At 35.9% G+C, this 18,203-nt stretch overlaps 1 protein-coding gene across 5 annotated transcripts in view; it reads left to right on the forward strand.

The window, feature by feature from the left end:
• Positions 1–18,203, forward strand: part of LOC109094839 (tight junction protein ZO-2-like) — an 82,777-nt gene that overhangs the window by 24,682 nt on the left and 39,892 nt on the right. The window contains exon 1 of one of the 5 annotated variants that reach the window (XM_042761787.1): positions 6,553–6,665. The exons of the other annotated variants lie outside the window; for them this stretch is intronic. Coding sequence (XP_042617721.1) covers positions 6,642–6,665 — 24 coding nt within the window. The 5' untranslated portion in view covers positions 6,553–6,641. Of the gene's footprint in view, positions 1–6,552; positions 6,666–18,203 lie in introns of those variants that run through there. 5 annotated transcript variants of the gene reach the window in all.

The raw sequence follows: 18,203 nt of genomic DNA on the forward strand, positions 1-18,203 counted from the left end.
ATAGTAACTAACTAACCTAACTGATGGTCTCTAGATATTAATTGTGTTTGACTTAAAGCGGTGCTGCGCAGACAGATTAGTGTACGACATCAAAGTACCACAAGAGCTACTGTATAAGAGAGCAGATGACTCTGCATGCTTTCGATTCATTCCCGTGGTACTTTGATGTCATACACCGATTGGTCTGCACAGTGCTGCTTCAAGCTGAAAACACTTATTATCGTGTTAGGGGAGGGGCCATACTCAGTGGCTCCAGTGCCAGATACAGTTTACTGATGCCAGATACAGTTTACTGATGCTAGCAACAGTTTATTGTGTAGCCAAAATACCAATTATCATAGGAAGAAAATAAAAACTACATGCATGCTGCGGGACTTTTATATATAAACAGTCCTGAAATATACCAAGACTCTTATTTTAAAATGGGAATGCTTTACTATTGCTGGCAGCTCATTCAAAAAGATAAAATATGCGCTCTTATAACCATCTACAGCAAAGTACAATATAAAAACTAAACACTGTCATAATATATCAACAGTAAATATGCAGTATTCACTGATTGATTGCCATGCTGTTACTTTAAAACATGCAACGCTCATATTTATTTGATTAAATCATAGGCTTTTGAAGTTTAACAATCACATTAGGCTGTGTTGTGATTCCTGAGGACCTTTTGTCACACCCATGTTCCTAAATACATTTTAGTTGCAAATGCGAGTGAAAAGCTCATGCTATCGGGTCCTGATTACTGTTAAAATTACCTATTGTATTGTTTTTAGCATTTTAGTGTAGTTTCTTATTGGGCACATCTGGGGTGGCTTGCTCCCCCGGACCAAACACGTGGAGCAACATACTTGAATCCGGCCTAATCCACTAGAAGGCTTTTAATTCTGGCTAGTTGCCTCTAATCTCCCACAAGGCTGCTTGGCTTTGGTTTTTCTGCTTCAATCATACCTTTTAATTAGGATTCTCTGTTTGCAGATTCATATTCAGACATAATTTCCTCTGATAATATGTCATGCACGTCCTGAACGAGGACAAAAACAACACACAAAGTACTGTAGTCTTGTTGTTTTTGTGCATTATCTTGATAGACATCCTGATGTTTTCAGGCTGTATTACGTCTGCACATACACCAGTGCATGTCATATCACAGCTGGTTTATTGCAAACGCTTTGTGCCAGACACAAGGGCACTCCGTTTACATTCCTCCTGCACAGGCTGCACTGCTGTAGTGGTTCGGACGCAATAATGGTTCCACCTGTCTCTCACATTCACTTCAAAGGATTAAATTAATAAAATTACTAGTATATGTTAATAATCAGTTTTGACACCAAATTTGCCATCTCACTATAAGTCTAAATGGGGTGTGTGGCATGATTGTGTCAAATGTGATTGCCAAATGTTTCTTGGAGGGGAAGAGCTGTAATTTGCTTCTGCATGAAGATGAACTATAATTCTGTAATAAAAATCTTTTGTTTGGCGTATCTGGCTCACCAAGAGCCAAGGCTGTAACCATGTCTTGAACATTGAGGGTAGGGTGATTTTTCTAATTTATAGATTCATTTATTTTTTGGGGGATTTATTTTTTTTTTTTTTTTTTTTTTATTATTCGTAAGCCTAATACCGTATGTCGGAAAACAAAAAATGGCAAAATATTTCTTGTCTCATCAAATTAAAATCGAATTACGTAAATTACGCAAATGATTCAGCCTATATATTCAATTTTTAAAAAGTATTTATTTAAAAAAGTTGAAGTATTTTGTCACTGAATATTACTGTTGGTTGTCTAACATTTTGTAAAACAATATTCAAATATTAAATGTTTAGCTACTTAAATATTAAATATGTAATATCTCACACTGAGAAAAAACAAACAAAACTGAAGCATCTTGCTGGGATTTGTGTTTGGTAACAGTACAACCCGCTGCCTTTGATTTGATTGGCCCTCTCAAAAACATTTTGACAATGACGATCGCTGTTAGACCAATGGCCAGCCTAAAAATGTAACTTAAAACTTTTTTCATCCTACTAACAAACGGAACCGCATCAAAAATATCAAATATTGAGGTAGACAATCTGGCCTTTTCTGATTATTGGGGATGATTTGTAACCCTCAATGTTTATGGTGGTTACAGCCTTTTAAAGGCTTGTTCACACCAGTCATTATAAATATAAAAGAATTGCAAGAAGAGTTCACACCAGAACTATAACCATAATGACACAAAGGAATAATATTGCTGGAATCACTTTAAAATGATTTTTTTTGCCAGCTGATGAATGATCAAAACATTGACAAAAATAGCATTAATCGGAATCCATCCTGATGGATGGCAAAACTGCAGTGCACGTTTATAATAAACAGAACGTAATCGTGCATTGGTGTGGATGCTAATGTAGTCATAGTTCTCGTTCTTGTTGTGAACAGATCTTAAGAGCTGCTAGGCATCTAGCTGAGGCACTTTTTGAACATTTTAGCCTGAAATAGTAATGTTTTTCTTTGTAGTTTGTGGCAGGATATGCTTCTAAATGACATGGAACAGTTTGAGCTTCTGTGTTGAATATTTTGGGCCTTTGCCCCTCTCTCAGGGTGTACATCCTGTATACATACACATTTATCAGTAGTTCAGTTCATGCAAGCTGTGTGATTGTTTGATCTCTGTTGGACACACAGAGTGATGTCAAGATCAGTTCTCATGTACTGTTGTTTCCTGTCTTCTCATCAAAATTTTGTTTAAAGAAAAAGGTCCACTTGTTTTCTTAAAAAGTGACGTGACATTCAGCCAAGTATGGTGACCCATACTCAGAATTAGTGCTCTGCATTTAACCCATCCGAAGTGCACACACACAGAGCAGTGAACACACACACACACACTGTGAAACACAGTCCGGAGCAGTGGGCAGCCATTTTTATGCTGCGGCGCCCGGGGAGCAGTTGGGGGTTCGATGCCTTGCTCAAGGGCACCTAAGTCGTGGTATTGAAGGTGGAGAGAGAACTGTACATACACTCCCCCCACCCACAATTCCTGCCGGCCCGAGACTCGAACTCACAACCCTTCGATTGGGAGTCCGACTCTCTAACCATTAGGCCACGACTCCCCCTTCTTTCAGATTGACTTGTTAGACAAAGTCTTATGACTTTCCAGAATTTGTTATTTCCTCTCTGGTTGCAAGGAATAAGATTGGGCTTATCTAGGAACGTACAGGATGAGGACAGTTTACAGTTTGCTTCCTCTGCTGCATTGCTTCCCTTCTGAACTGTACCACACCCTAAAGATTGCCGACCCTGTGCACAGAGAAAACTCATTAGATCCCTACGGCTCTCCAGACGTTGGGCTAATCACCATGTTGATGACAGAGATTTCTGGGAAGTTCATCTCTGTCCTCCTCTATCATATTTGACATGAGTCATGTGTTGTGGATGCAATAAACATTTTGTTATTGCATCCAGAGTCATGTGTTGTGGATGCAATAACCATTTTGTAATCCCAGGTCATGCTTATTATTTTTGTTGTGTTACTTCAATTTATGCTTTAATTGAATTTACCTCAGTGTCAATTATATAGCAGATATGCGCCAGTTCGTTTTCAGGTTTCTGCAATTACTTGGTCATAAAAAGATGCTTCTTTTAGCTGGAGGGCAAATGTGTTGTTTAGAAGGGCTTTTTTGATATCCCCTGAGAATATAGTTCATTAGCGATTTCTAGGTGAGATTACTTAACAGGGCCAACAGCATGTAATTGTTTTTGAAAAAACAATGATACAGGACAACAATTTATATATTCTTTTTAGTCTTTCAGTTGCATTTTATGGCAATTTATTATTTTCATTTGTTAGTAAAGTACTAGCTTAAAGTTGCCATGAATTTTTTTGAATGCATATTATAGATCTTCTTGTGAGTGATTCATCCATTTATGTTTCTTGTTTCATTAAAAAAAATAAAAATAAAAAATTGACCACGGAATGTTTAATCAAAATTCCTAACTCAATCTGCTGGTGAACAGTTTAAATAAGGTATGATACTGTTGAACCAATTTTTATTTGTACATTTTCCATTTTTAATTTTAATTTTAGTTAGTTTTAGTAATAGTAATTTTGTTGTGTGTGTTAGTTAACTACTGTATAATAACCTTGATGGCAAAAATGACAAAGGTCTCTCCTTTGATCTATGCCAGACATCTCCAATTATTTAGTCTGGCGCTTCTGTGTCATTGTGAATTAAAATATAATTTACTAAAACTGAAATGTATAATTATAAGTAATAATTTTGTCTATGACATAAAAACTACAGTGAAGTTAACAATCCATTGAGTAACTAAAATTAAACTTAAAATTAAACTAAAGTTTAAAGGAAATTTTAAAACTTTTAAATTAAAATGAAATTAAATCATTTTATATCTAAATATTTAAATGTATTCAGCAAAAACAATTAAATATTGAATCTGACCTTATTACACTTCATTAAAAAAGTATTTTAATCCTCAATTAACCCAACTAGATCCTTTGCATTTATCTGTGAAAAAAAAAACACTAATGCTTTGGGAATTACAAATATTTGCACAAATCCATTTATAGAGCAATTAGTGTGTGTCAGAGATGTGATCTCAGACAGACAGCAGAAGAGGGGCGGACAGGAGCGGGCCAGTGGATGAATAAAGAGTTGTTTACACTAGTGCACCGAGACACTGGCAGTGAAAGCGGAGCATTGTTCCTCCATAGACGCTCTCTGAAACAATAAAGCTCTCATGCTGGATAGACCCTCAGACGAAGAGAGGGGGAGATTGAGGATGGGAAAACTGTTAAGCCTGCTTACTGTATGTGATATAAAGGTGATCCCAGATCTAAATTTCCACTTGTGTGGGAAGAAAACTAGTCTTCTTCCTGGTGCTCTTATACTGTGTGTGTATATGGTGTTACTTTAAACATTGGGTGTATTTTGTCAAGTAATGCCTCAGGACCAAGAGCGCTACGTTATTTTCATTGATTTAAAGAATCTTAAAGTAACATGAAAATGCCTTCCGTGCTAATATATTTGCTACAGTATTATTTGTAAGAACTTGTAATAGGCTTTTGAACACTCTTTTATTTAAAATTAAATATTATTTATGAATTGATCTAATTCATTATTTTAGGGCTACAACTAATTGATAAAATCGATAATGAAAATGATCAACAACGGATGTCATTATCGATTGGTTACATCCACCCACCACGCATGGAAAACTTCTGCCCATCACGTTAAATTGCAGCAATGAATAATGCATTGACAGATTGTCATTATGTTCAATTGCAGATGTCATTAACGAATTGGTAGTGTGTGTTAATATTTATATTTAGTTGTGATATTAATTTTGTTGATATATGTTATTGGATGTTAAATTTAGGTTTAAAAGTCAACATGTAATTCAAGTATTTTATGATGGTAAGTAACTGTAAAGGGATAACCGGGTGATTGAATATAAATGTAATATGTTTTTTTGTACATTTACAGAATAAAGAAATGACCGTAACAGGTTACTGTGTTCAGAGTGAATGTGTGTGTTCCTGCAGAACATTCCTCTTATCTGTTAAGACTGAGTTTGTGGTTTTTCTTCATCATTATTACTTCCATTTTTAATATTGGGAATTAAACTGGCCTTTCTCCATTTGTCTGTTTAAACTGTGCTTTATAACTCCTTTACACATTAATGTATAGCATATAGATATATTCACCTTACAGTATGTTTTCATAGCATTCATATTTATCATGATCAGGCCCACAGGCTTTTTACTACTTTAGACATTATTGCACCTTGGATTATTTTAATATATTAATATTTAATTTATTACTAATATTTATTTTTTTCATTATTTGATTTTAGTTGATTTTAATTTAATTATTACTTTATTTGAAACTGTATAAATACATATTTTTATTGTAGTATTGAAGTGCTGGTTCTTTGTGACATCCCTGTTGTCCCTAAACTCACATTGTCTGGAACATGAAATTGCTTTGGTGCTCATATATTCCTACACCCTAAGCTCAAATACCGCTCTTTCTCAGAAAGCGTTGTGATCCGTCAGCACATTAGCTGAGAGAAAACAAGAATAAGACCACGAGGTTTGAAATGTCAATAAGAATCCACTGTCCTTAAAAATGAAACAAACCTTCCCTACCCACCCTCCCCCCGCTGGCCTGCGGCCTGTTGGCATTCGACATGCTTTGGTTTTGAGGTTTCTTTTATTTAGTGACTGCTCTCGTATTCCCAGCGGAGCTCTACTCAGTCATTCGGAAACGTCTTGGTATCCCTCATGGAAAACAAAGGGAGGGAGTGTTGGTTTCGTGAGCGGCAGGTTTGTGTCGTCTGCTGCGAGTGAGAGAGTCTCCTGTGTTCATCATATTACCTTTCAGCTCATCATCAGAAAGCCTCAACCTCATTGGCTGAAACCTGCACAGTGGGCAGAGCCAAGTGCCCTTATATGTCCCTGAGGGTAGATCCATTTTTTTCCCCTATGCAAAGCATTGTGGGAAGTATACAGGTGTAATCTGCTACCTTCTTATCTTTCCTCATTTGTTTGTTTTATTTTAATGTGTTTACTTTGCAAAGCAATGGAATGTGGATAGTTGAGGATCTCGGATCCACTTGAGAATCGCTGCGCAGGATGGCTGTTAGGTTTCTGCATCAGGTAACCTCTGCCGGGCTGTAGGTGTGCACCTGACACCTAAAGGAAAAGCTTACAGTTCACCGGCTTTTTCTGTGCTGTATGAACGCTGTTGTTGACTTTTGACTTGATGTAAAGCTCGTCCTGAGCTGCGTAAGATGCAGGCATTCATAACTGATGCTGGTGTTTGGCTTTAATTACTGAATCAAGTGAAGCAAAATTCACTTTTGCAAATAAGAACTAGAGCTAAAACCTGAATCTACTAGATGACTGCATCTGCTAAACCTTACCAGTCTTTTATTAGGAATTAATTTTTAAAGGTTTTAGATAGGACTATCTGTCTGTCTGTCTGTCTGTCTGTTGTCGTTCAGTTGTTTTATGTGCTTTCATTCTTTCTGTCATAACCCTCTATGGACACCTTGGCAATTGAATCGCCATTGGCTAGTAAATTTTATAGATTACTCGCCAGACTGAAAAAAATATATATATGTTTTTAAAATGACACAGCTTTTTAAATACCTGAAAGTACACTCTTAACATCAGTCATTCTATCTGTCTGTTGTTCTATCCTTTAGAAAAAGTTTTATCTTTTGTTCTTTACTCCTTTAACAATTATACTAAGTATTACAAAAAAGTTTTACGTATTTGTAATAAATAACAGGTGTTATTTTTCATAGAATTGCATTTTTCTTTGATAACACATTGAAGTTTGGGCTTATTATATGTGTTTTGATGGCTTGTTTGGGGTTTCTTTGCTTGCTTTACCTTCAGCTGATTAAATAACAAGATTGCATGTATCAGTTTACCAAACACAGAGGACCATAAACAGCAACTGTTTTGGCAAACAAATTCTCTTTCTTGGCACAGCCTTTTTTTGTGTTATTTTGAACTAGAGCTTTTCTTCTGGCATTAGCAAATGTTTTGGCATGTTGGAATGTACGGAAAACTCTGGAAATCCCGGCGGATTGTTTCATTAACACATTGCCATTTAAAAACAAGTGAGTGTTGCATGGTATCCTGAGTGACTCACTTATATGCAATTATAGCTGCCCATGATACAATACAATCTGTTTAGTTTGATGTGCTTGAGGGATTTAGTTGTACCAAACAGGATATACATGAAAACATCTGTAGAACTTGATTTCTGTAGTTTTGGTCTTTGATTAATGAAGAAGAGTCTTACACATACATGTTTGTGGAATGTACACTGTTAGACATTTCAAAGGGTGTCTACAGTAACTTACTGGCAGCACAGTAGCAAACTGTACCGTTTTACAGTAAATTACTATAAAAAATCCAATTCATCAGTATACTACTGTAGTTAATTTATTTTAATATAGATTTAATTTGATTTTATATATTTTTTTTTTTTATATAGACTTAATTTGATTTTTTTTATCCTATACTGTATGTACTACTGGCATTCAATTAAAACAGACACAATAATTACAAAATATCAAATTCTTTATTTAAAACATTGCATGTATAACACTTAAAAATACAGTCTTCCAGTGCTGAAACAGTTTATCTTCACCATCTCTCCTGTCTTAGGGCATTTTGCAGTGCATTATGTTGTATTATCTGGATTTATCCTCATAAAAATCTTTAGGCAACAGAAACATAATGGGAAAATAAATACATAGCTGTCTTTGCTCACCATCCACTTTGTTAGTGACAGAAATGTGTTCCCTGAAATACAAGAAGTATAGAAGTGACACACTTTTAAAATGCAAATCCCATACAAAATACACAATCCTCTCAAAACCATAACTTACTTGTTCTCTTACCTGAATTATCAGTCTCAGGGTGGTTGGCATGCTCATGTCTTTCTAGATGCTTCATTGCAGTTGCCTTTAAACCACAAATACAAAAAAATGCAGTAAAACTTAAATTCTATTAAAAACTATAACAAACGAATTCTAAAACTAAGGCAGCTAGCCATAAAACTAGTTTAACCTAGCTAACATATGAATTTATTTTCTCAATAGGCTACTGGCCAACATTAACTAACACCTGAACAAAGATAAGCGTTGCTCGATAAAAATAATTTTAATTCAGTATGTTAATTCAGTATGCTGACATAGTCGTTTGAAAGGACAGCGCAGTTTAACTTGGTAAAGTTACCTCAATGTTACCGGGTAATTTGTTAACTGGTGTGCAAAAATCTGACAAAACACACACACACACAGATATACATACCTATATTTTTACCTTGCTTGCTGGACTTATTCTGACGTAAGGTGCATCGATACACAGCGCAGATGTTCTCCAGAACTCTTCCACTCCCGTGGGTTCATCAGACAATTACAGAAATGTCTAACAGTGTAGGGTCGGGTCAGATGGGAAGTGGGTAAAATTAGTCTCTAAACATGCCTGGGAGTTTGTCACCTTGAATAGATGTTTGGGTGTGCGTCAAGCTTGGCTTCCTAATGACCTCTGTTTTCGGGATGAGCAAGCTTTGCACATCCTCTTTTCACTAATAGTTAGACAACTATTGTTTTAGTCTCATTGTTTACAGTGCAAGCGTGACCTCTTTCTCAGTGCTCAAGTTATTTTAGAAAAGGCTCCACAAATTATGCATCAGTGTAAAACTCATTATAAGATTACGTGAGCACTGGTTTACATGAACCCTCCAATCCCACGCCGAGATCACGGGAAACATGCTGCTGTTCTGGATTAGATGCCTCTTTGTTCCAGGGATGTAAAATCACTGTGGCAGAATAACTGACGACGCACTCTGCACTTTTTCTTTTGAAAATTTTAGCGAGTGGCGTCAGATTGCACAGCAGGAATGCTCTATATATGGAGATGAGGTTGGAAACCCTCACAGAAGATGACACTGTGACCTTCAGATCTCCTTACTGCATGTACTTCAGTGTCAGAATGGTTGTGATGTTTGTGGCTTTTGGATATTTGGCTTGCAGGGATGCTGTCACCAGCAGCATTTGCCATAACCCTGACCTGCCCTAAAAATACCTGAGCTCCTTGATGATGCCTCTTGTTTAAGAGTGCTTCTGTATACTTGAGCACTAGAGGTCAGAGTTGGACTACGTTTACACTAGTGCATTTTTTTATTTTAATACGCAAAACTTTTGCTTTGTCGTTTACACTGTTTTTCGACCCTCGAAAACGCTGCAGACCCAGTATTAGTTTGAAAACACTGGGGTTGCTTTCAGTGTATATGAACCAAAACGGAGACTTTTGAAAACGATGGTGTGGCTGCCCACATTTGCGCTGCGTAACCTTGACAACTGTGTAAACCGTAACATCATGCACATTGTTGTACCTGCATGAATGGTCATGTGACCTACATTTTTGGTTGTGAAGTGTGGACGGAGAACGTTTCTGAAATGTGAAAATGCGAGTGTAGACGAGGATCGTTTTCATTTTAAAACGAAAACGCACTAGTGTAAACGTAGCCTTAGGGTTGCATGCAAAGGGTTGAATTCTTGTTAACTGAACAACTAACAGCTGAAATGAGCCCAATATTCTTTAGTGCTAATTTTGAATACAGAGGTCTTTAAGTCAGCCCTCTTCAAAAGTACCAGTAGTGCTAAGTCGATTTTATTTATTTAGTAATACTTGCATTAATGTCATCCAGGTTCTTATTAGGGTTATTTTAGTAATAATAAATATGCTATTATAATAAATGTTTATTTATTTTTATCTTTATTTAAATTTTTCATTTAAATTTTACTTTTAGCAATTTTGTTATGTGGTTTTGTCCTTTTTATTGTTTTAACTTAAATTTGTTTTGTTACAGTTAGTAACAAACATTAAAAAAAAAATATATATATATATATTAACCTTGTTTTTCATCTAATGATTGTTTTATAAAAATAGTGTTTAAAACAAGTTTAGAAAAATAAATAAAAAATTAAACGTTTGTTAGTCAATATTAATTTATTTTTATTTATTTATTTATTTTTTGGTATAGTATTAGTTTTAGTTTACTAATAACCCTGGTCTGACTATTTGTGTTCTCTGTTTGCTTGTCTTGAATAATTGCTAGACTTCTTGGACTTCATCTAGGATGCATTCATTTAGATAACTGTTGATTAAATTACTGGTTTTCATGCTGTTTATTTATTTATTTTTTGATTACCCTTACATCCTTCAACTGTGGATCTACAATAACACAGGCTCTATAAATTTTTGAAATATTATTTAAAGGTGACATGGCATGAAAATCTGACTTTTCCAGGTTTTAAGTGTTATGATCAGGTCCCCGGTGCATCTACAAATCAAGGAAATGCGAAAAAGATTAACCCAGTAACTTTGTTTTGGTAAGCCTTTTTCTGCAAGCGTCTGAAATAATGAGTACGTCTGATTTTGCTTTTAAACGTGACATATCATGGGATTTTGTTTTAATATTAAAGCATTTTAGTGTGTAATTTTATGAAAATGTGACTTTTATTTTTTTTCGCAAGCGACAAGGCTTTATTTTTTCTAATGCCATGGTGAAAGTTTGAGCAAAACATGCTAACTGTTCTGTCTTTGGCTGCACAGAGCAGACGAGAGAGCAGTGGATTTATTGATTTATTTACTGTATATTGCCGCTGCCACACAGATCTAAAATAAACATGCGATTTATTTCCCAGCTGTTTACCTTCACAGACATAATCGACCTTTTTCATAACTCCTGTGTTTTTAACGTAAAACTTGAGAGCTTAGTTTAGTACTCACGTGCTGTGACAGCCGCTTTCTGTCCATGTGCTTCAGATGTGTGCACTCAGAAAACCCTAGATCAGAAGTTTAAACTAATATGGTTCAAAACGCATGATTTCAGCGTGATAAACATGATAATCAGAACCAAAACAGATGTTTTTAGCAGGTCCGAGCTGTAATGACGCAGCTCTATTCTGGAAAAGAGGGAGGGGAGCAGCAGCTCATTTGCATTTAAAGACACAGGCCCAAAAAACAGCGTGTTTCTGCTTAACACTCAAAATTATATAATGAATGATCTGTGGGTTTTTTTTTAGCTGAAACTTCACAGACACATTATAAGGACACCAGAGACTTATATTGTAAACACCAGAGACTTATATATTGTAAAAAGGGGGATAATATGTCTCCTTTAAATAAATGGGCGGCTGCAGACTGTAAAACAAACAGTGCAGTTGTGAATGTCATTGTTGATCAGTGTTATATTGACTCAAAACAAACTCCATTCCAAATAGAGATTGACACGCCGACCTCAAAATGACCCTCAGACTGATTATTGGATACTCAAGCACTCATGTATCCACAAATGTACTACATGAGATACTTTAAACTTTTAAATTTCACTTTTGGCCCTTCACATTCATACCAGCACCCTGCAGGACCCAGCATGAGGATAGCAAGCACAGATAACAAACACCAGCGATAGGCGTTCGGCCCAGTTTCCACTTCTGCTTAGAGGCTTTAGCCTGGACTCAGATGAGCTTCATGAGGACACGACTGATAAACAGCCAGGAGAAGCTTCCCCTGCATGGGCTGATTTACGTTTTACCCACTTTACATGCTCTTTTTTTTTTTTTTTTTCTTCAATGTCCACCATTTAACATGCCTCCAGCTGCATAGTAGGCAATTACCGAGTGTAGTTGCTATTCTGAGATGCTAAGTCTCTCTCTTTATGTGTGTGTGTGTGTGTGTATAATGTTTCAACATCCAATGCCAGAAACCTGTTCATGGTATCATTTACATCACATAGCAGAAGTGTGCGTGGCTAAGTGAGGTGTCATCCCTCAGAACACGGAGGCTGGGATGGCATCGGTAGCAGTTGTATTATTAGCAGAAGGAGTGGCTCTAGAAGAATTCGCCTAATTTCTTGTAGCCTTTTGGACGTGTTTTTATGTCCGACACCCCTCAACCAGCCACTTGAAGGAATTCAATATGATATACAGATGAGCCTGGGCCATCCACACATTTATCTCACACCATGATTTAAATGTGCCAGCCGTCTCCTGCCCTGCTACAGAACACTGGATCCCTGTCTAAGATGCACACTGACCCTCTTTATAAACGTCAATAAGATGTAGACAACACTGTTTTAAAGTCTCATAACCGGATGGGAAATAGTTGGGCATCGGTTAGTTTTGTACTCTAGGTTGGCGGTGGAGAAAAATGTGGCAGCTGCTTGGGGAAACGGCACGATTTGTTTCTCTTTGGAGATGAAACGGCGCTTCAAATGAGTCGGAACAGAACAGGGTCATCTGATTTAGGACGCTGGAAGAGGATGTGGACTTGGGTAATGCGCTTGTGTTTCTGTACTTTCATCTTGATTTATTGTCTAATAGAGGTGTCACTGGGAATTTGGACTTTCTGAAGTGTCTCTTAAGAACATGCCAAAGTATTCAGCCAGCTTTTCTATCAATTTTTTAAGCTTTACTTTGATGACGTTGATGTTAAAATGCTGACACTTTTCCATAATTTCTGACTGCATGATTTTTTAATTTGTGGGGAACAGAATTGTTTAATATTTTAGAGTGGTTAGAGATGACTTTTAATAAGACATGAACATGGCGTAGGTTTAATGCGTTAGTTTCTCAGAACAGTGCTGATTCACTTCATGTCAACTGATCCAACTCTTCCGATCAAGTTTTGAATTACATTTTGAGTTTTTTCTTTCTTCATCTCTTGTTTTGACGCATTCACTGCCATTCAAAAGTTTGTGGGTCGGTGGGTTTTAAAAAAGTTTTAATGTCTTATGTTCACCTAGGCTGTGTTTATTTGATCAAAAATACAGAAAAATTGTGAAATATTGTAATTCCTACTTATTCTTATTCCTATAATGGCAAAGCTGAATTTTCAGCATCATTACTCCATTCTTCAGTGTCACATGATCCTTCAGAAATCATTCTAGAAACATTTTTCATTACTGTCAATGTTGAAAACAGTTGTGCTGCTTAATATTTTTGTGGAAACTGTAATATATTTTATTTTTTCATTTTTTTTTTTAAAGAACAGCTTTTATTTGATAGAGAATTCTTTTGAAACATTATAAATGTCTTTACTGTCACTTTTGATGAATTTAATGCATTCTTGCTGAATAAAGGTATTAATATCTTTAAAAAAAATCTTACTACTCTCAAACTTCTGAACGGCAGTGCTAGCTGGTTTTTGCTATAGATGAATGCTTTTAGATTTATCACAATGTGCCATAACTGTTTTAAGCATTAATTGTAAAATTCATTTGTTATGGGCTGTTAGGTGCTAAAATATGTTAAGTGTCTTTTATTTAAGGAAACATGCAGAAAGGGGGAAATGTTTTATTACAGGAGAAACCATATGGAAAGTGACAATGAATTTCAAGAAGGCTCTTAATCATGTGCTAACAGTCTGCTCACAGCTTGAGCAGAATTCTCTCTGAATCCTCCGCAGTTTCTCTGAGCTTGTTATATGTCATGGTGTATGCAGAGAGGACTGTGTATGTGGTGTTGAAAAAGTATTTGTTAAACTGCAAGGTAGAAATAGTGAAGGGCATTTGCAGCATTTACACTGTGATCTTATTTTTTTTAACCACACATGAAATGGTTAGCTTCCTGACAGATATCACTGACATAGGTGTCTTCACAAATCACACTAGTCTCTGTGACAGCATTATAGAGTCTAATGCAGCCTCTGTTTGTCATTTGTGATGCTTACATTGGATTGGCTTAAATCTCTTTTGTAGAGAAGCTGTGTTGTTTAAGGGTGCGTTCACACTTGTAGTTCGGTTCTCTTGGTTCGTTTGGTCCGGACCAAAAAAAACCTGATTCATTTGGTCCTGGTCCGCTTAGCGCTAACACTGGCATTTTTGACAGCAAACCTAAAGATACCGAACCTAAAGGCATAGTGATATGTTTACAACCTGATTGGTTGGGTTGAATGACGTATATTTCGTGACGGAACTCACTGAACACCACAAACGAAAGGCTTGTTCAAGTGCATCTGTGCATCTGTGCTGCACACTCTGATCGACGTATGACATCAAAGTAACGGGAGATTGATTGGAGTGCAGACGACTTTTTAATGCTTTGAATCGCTCTCGTGGTACTTTGATGTCGTACAGCAATCATTCTGCGCAGACTGATTGGTGTATGACATCAAAGTACCCATATACCAAACGGTCTGCTAAGCACCGCTTTAAGTTGAGTACACTAATGCCGTCTGCAGGACTAAGCGTGCTCATTGCAGCGTGTACTTGTGATTTTATTTTCACCATCTGCGAACTCACAAAGAGCTCATAAAAGGCACTTTATCTCCTCGTTGCTCCACGTTTGCCCTCTACTCATTTTGTTTTAGATACACTGCTCGTTCTGCGTCATCAAATTGCATGACGTCATTCGAACCGCACCAGAGGTTGTTTGGAAGCGGACTGAGACCAATCTTTTAGCGGTCTGCTTGTGTGGTACGCACCAGGGTTCGGATGGCAGTGTTCACACTTACTCAAACGAACTGCACTAACAGAGCAATTGCACCAGAGTTCGTTTTAATCGAACCAAACATGACAAGTGTGAACACACCCTAAGGGTTTGGTTTTAATTTTGCCAAACATGTGAAGTTTTTGATTTGAATGGGTGATTAAATTGTATTCTTATTAAAATGTATTTTTATTTTATTTGATACTTTATATAGATAAATCAGATACAGTATCTTTATAGCAAATGATTTTACCCTTTTTTTATTATTATATTACATTTTATGTTTTTTTTATAACACAACAACTAGATTACATTAATTTGAATGGCTCCAACAAACAGTGTTTGTACATGAATTTTGATTAATTCTGCAGGGATTTTTTTTTTTTTTTGTAAATTTTTTGTTAACATTTAGAAAAAAATATTACTGCTATCGCTACCTATTTTTGCCATGTTTTCAGAGTATTTTTTTTTTCCAAAAGACACACTGATTTCTGTATTACATTTTTCAGTGTCACTCCCCAGAGTTTCTTGTTCAAGTATATCTAGATTATAAAGACTTTCTTTCTCCATCCATTGTTGCAGTTGTTTTCTGAGACAGTTAGTGCTTTATTTTGGAGGACTGCCTGTCTAGTGGAGCAAACAAAGAGCATCAGTCTGTGGATGTCTGTCCCTGTGCTGCTTTCTCTGGAAGTGGAAGTTCACTCGCTCTAGTTTACACCCCAGTGTTCTGAGGAATGAGTGACTGTGCCCCAGTAAGTTTTTTTTTTCTTCTTCTGTTGGGGATTTATTGTTTTCTCATAGGAATAATGTCAAGCCTTTTTGCTTTTTGGTCACATGTTAAATTACTGTCTGTTTTAGTGTCAGTAGTGAATAATAGAAATAAACCACTTATATCATGTTTGTCATGAAACAGCTTGTGAATACACATTGTTGCTGTTATTGTAAGACAGTATGACATTCCTATACATTTACATTTAATAATTTAGCAGACGCTTTTATCCAAAGTGACTTACAAATGAGAACAATAGAAGCAATCAGACCAACGAGAGAACAACAACAGCATACAAGTGCCATGACAAGTCTCAGTTAGTCTAGTACAGAACTCATAGCAAGGTTTTTTTTTTTTTTCCAAGAATAGGATAGACCAGAAAAGAAAAGGTAAGTACTAGTATTAGTTGGTTAAGTGCTGGTGAAAAAGATGAGTCTTTAGATGTTTTTTGAAAATGAGTAAAGACTCGGATGTTCGAATTGAGATCGGGAGGTCATTCCACCAGCTGGGCGCAGTCCAGGAAAAGGTCCATGAGAGTGACTTTGAACCTCTTTGGGATGGCAACACAAGGTGCCGTTAACTTGCAGAATGCAAGCTAGCCTTTAGTGCTAGCAACACCAAGGTATTGATTGAAATAAATGAAATTATAATGTTCAGTGTTAGTTGCTTTTGATCAAAGTGTCTGCCAGATGCACAAATGTAAGTGTAATTATACTGTGTAAGAACTATTTTCATAATCAATTAATCTGTTGATTATTCCTTTCGTTAATCAGATATTTGACATCTAGCCATAAAAACAATGTGCAAGTACAAATGAATAAAAGTTACAATGTAGTGATTGGTTAAAAAAATCATATATATATCAGATGTTTGGGATCAGTAATTTTTTTTTAAAAGAAACTAATATTTTCATTCAGTAAGGATGCATTAAACTTATAAAAATATTTGTCACAAAAGATTTTTATTTCAAATTAATCAAAATACTGAATTCATCAAAAATTTCCATTTTTACAAAAATACTAAGCAGCACAACTTTTTTTAAAATTGATAAGACATTTGTTTATTTGTATATATTTCTTGCAAATCAGCATATGAGAATGATTTCTGAAGGATCATGTGACACTGAAGACTGGAGTAATGATGATGAAAATTCAGCTTTGTCCCCACAGAAATAAATGTAATTTTAAAATATATTAAAATAAAAAAAAATATTTTGCAATGTTGCCGTGGAACACACATTTTTAAGGTAATGTGTAAATTCATAATCAGTCATTATATTTGTCTGAGTTGAAAATGCCTAGGCCTGTATAATTAAATTGTACAGTAACTGAAATGATGTCAAGCATGAATGTATTAGCTGCTAGGTGCATCAACGGGTAGTCATCATCTTGTAAGGTATTAGTTAAGGACTAGGGGTCGTGCTAATATGGACAGTGACAGCAAGAGATTGTTAGTGGGCGTAAAGCCTTCTAATCTTTTCACTGCTAACAGAGATAGCGTTGTGAGTGCCTGGTTTATGACCCATGATCTCTTATTGTCTCATGTTTACAAATCCAGCTGTCTCTTTCAGGTTTGAGTGACATCAAGCCTACATCACTAAGAGAATGCTTGGAAATAGATTAGATTAAAAGGGGGCGTTTTCACAATTTCCTCATTTAGTTAATCTCGTTTCTGCCTCCATAGGTGCCTAATTCACTAAACAAGGAAGTGATTAATCTCCCAGCTGAACGTTTTCTTCCTGAAATGTATTGTAATGTAATAAGTGAGTTGCAACATAAATTTGCAAGAGGTTTTGGGTTTGTATCCCATTTAGAACATTCCTGATATAAATGCAATAAGCCACATTTTGTTTTGAGACATAAATAGTAGAAATGCACTGAATATATTCGGCTGTAAATAATAAATAATTATAATAATAATTAAGTTTATATAAAAAAATAGCCTTAAATGTTTATTTACAGCGATTTTTTTTTTGTGTGTGTTGATTTTTAAATAAATTTGTTTAAATAATTGATTATTTATTAAACTATTTTCAGTTCCAGTTTTCGGCTAAATGAAAACTTAAATTTCAGTAAAAAAAATGCATCTCTGATAAATAGATAACACTAAAATACTTACTGTATATGCTATGAATACATATGCAAGTGGAAGCTATCCTGCTAAAGCGTTTTTAAAAACATGGCAAAGTTTCCTCAGCGGTACGCAATGTTGTATCGCTGCAGTCTCTTGAGATTTCTTGAGAGTGTGTGCATAGGCTTATATTGTATACACGCCGTCTGTAGGTATTGATCTGTGTGTGTGTGTGTGTGTGCGTGTGTAAATGTAGGCCAGTTGTGTATTAGGATTACATAAGAAGAGAGCCGGCAGAATCATAGTGAGAGTACGAGAGAGAGAGCACCGACATGA

The sequence above is a fragment of the Cyprinus carpio genome, chromosome A8, assembly GCF_018340385.1.
Source record: "Cyprinus carpio isolate SPL01 chromosome A8, ASM1834038v1, whole genome shotgun sequence".
Taxonomy (NCBI): Eukaryota; Metazoa; Chordata; class Actinopteri; order Cypriniformes; family Cyprinidae; genus Cyprinus; species Cyprinus carpio.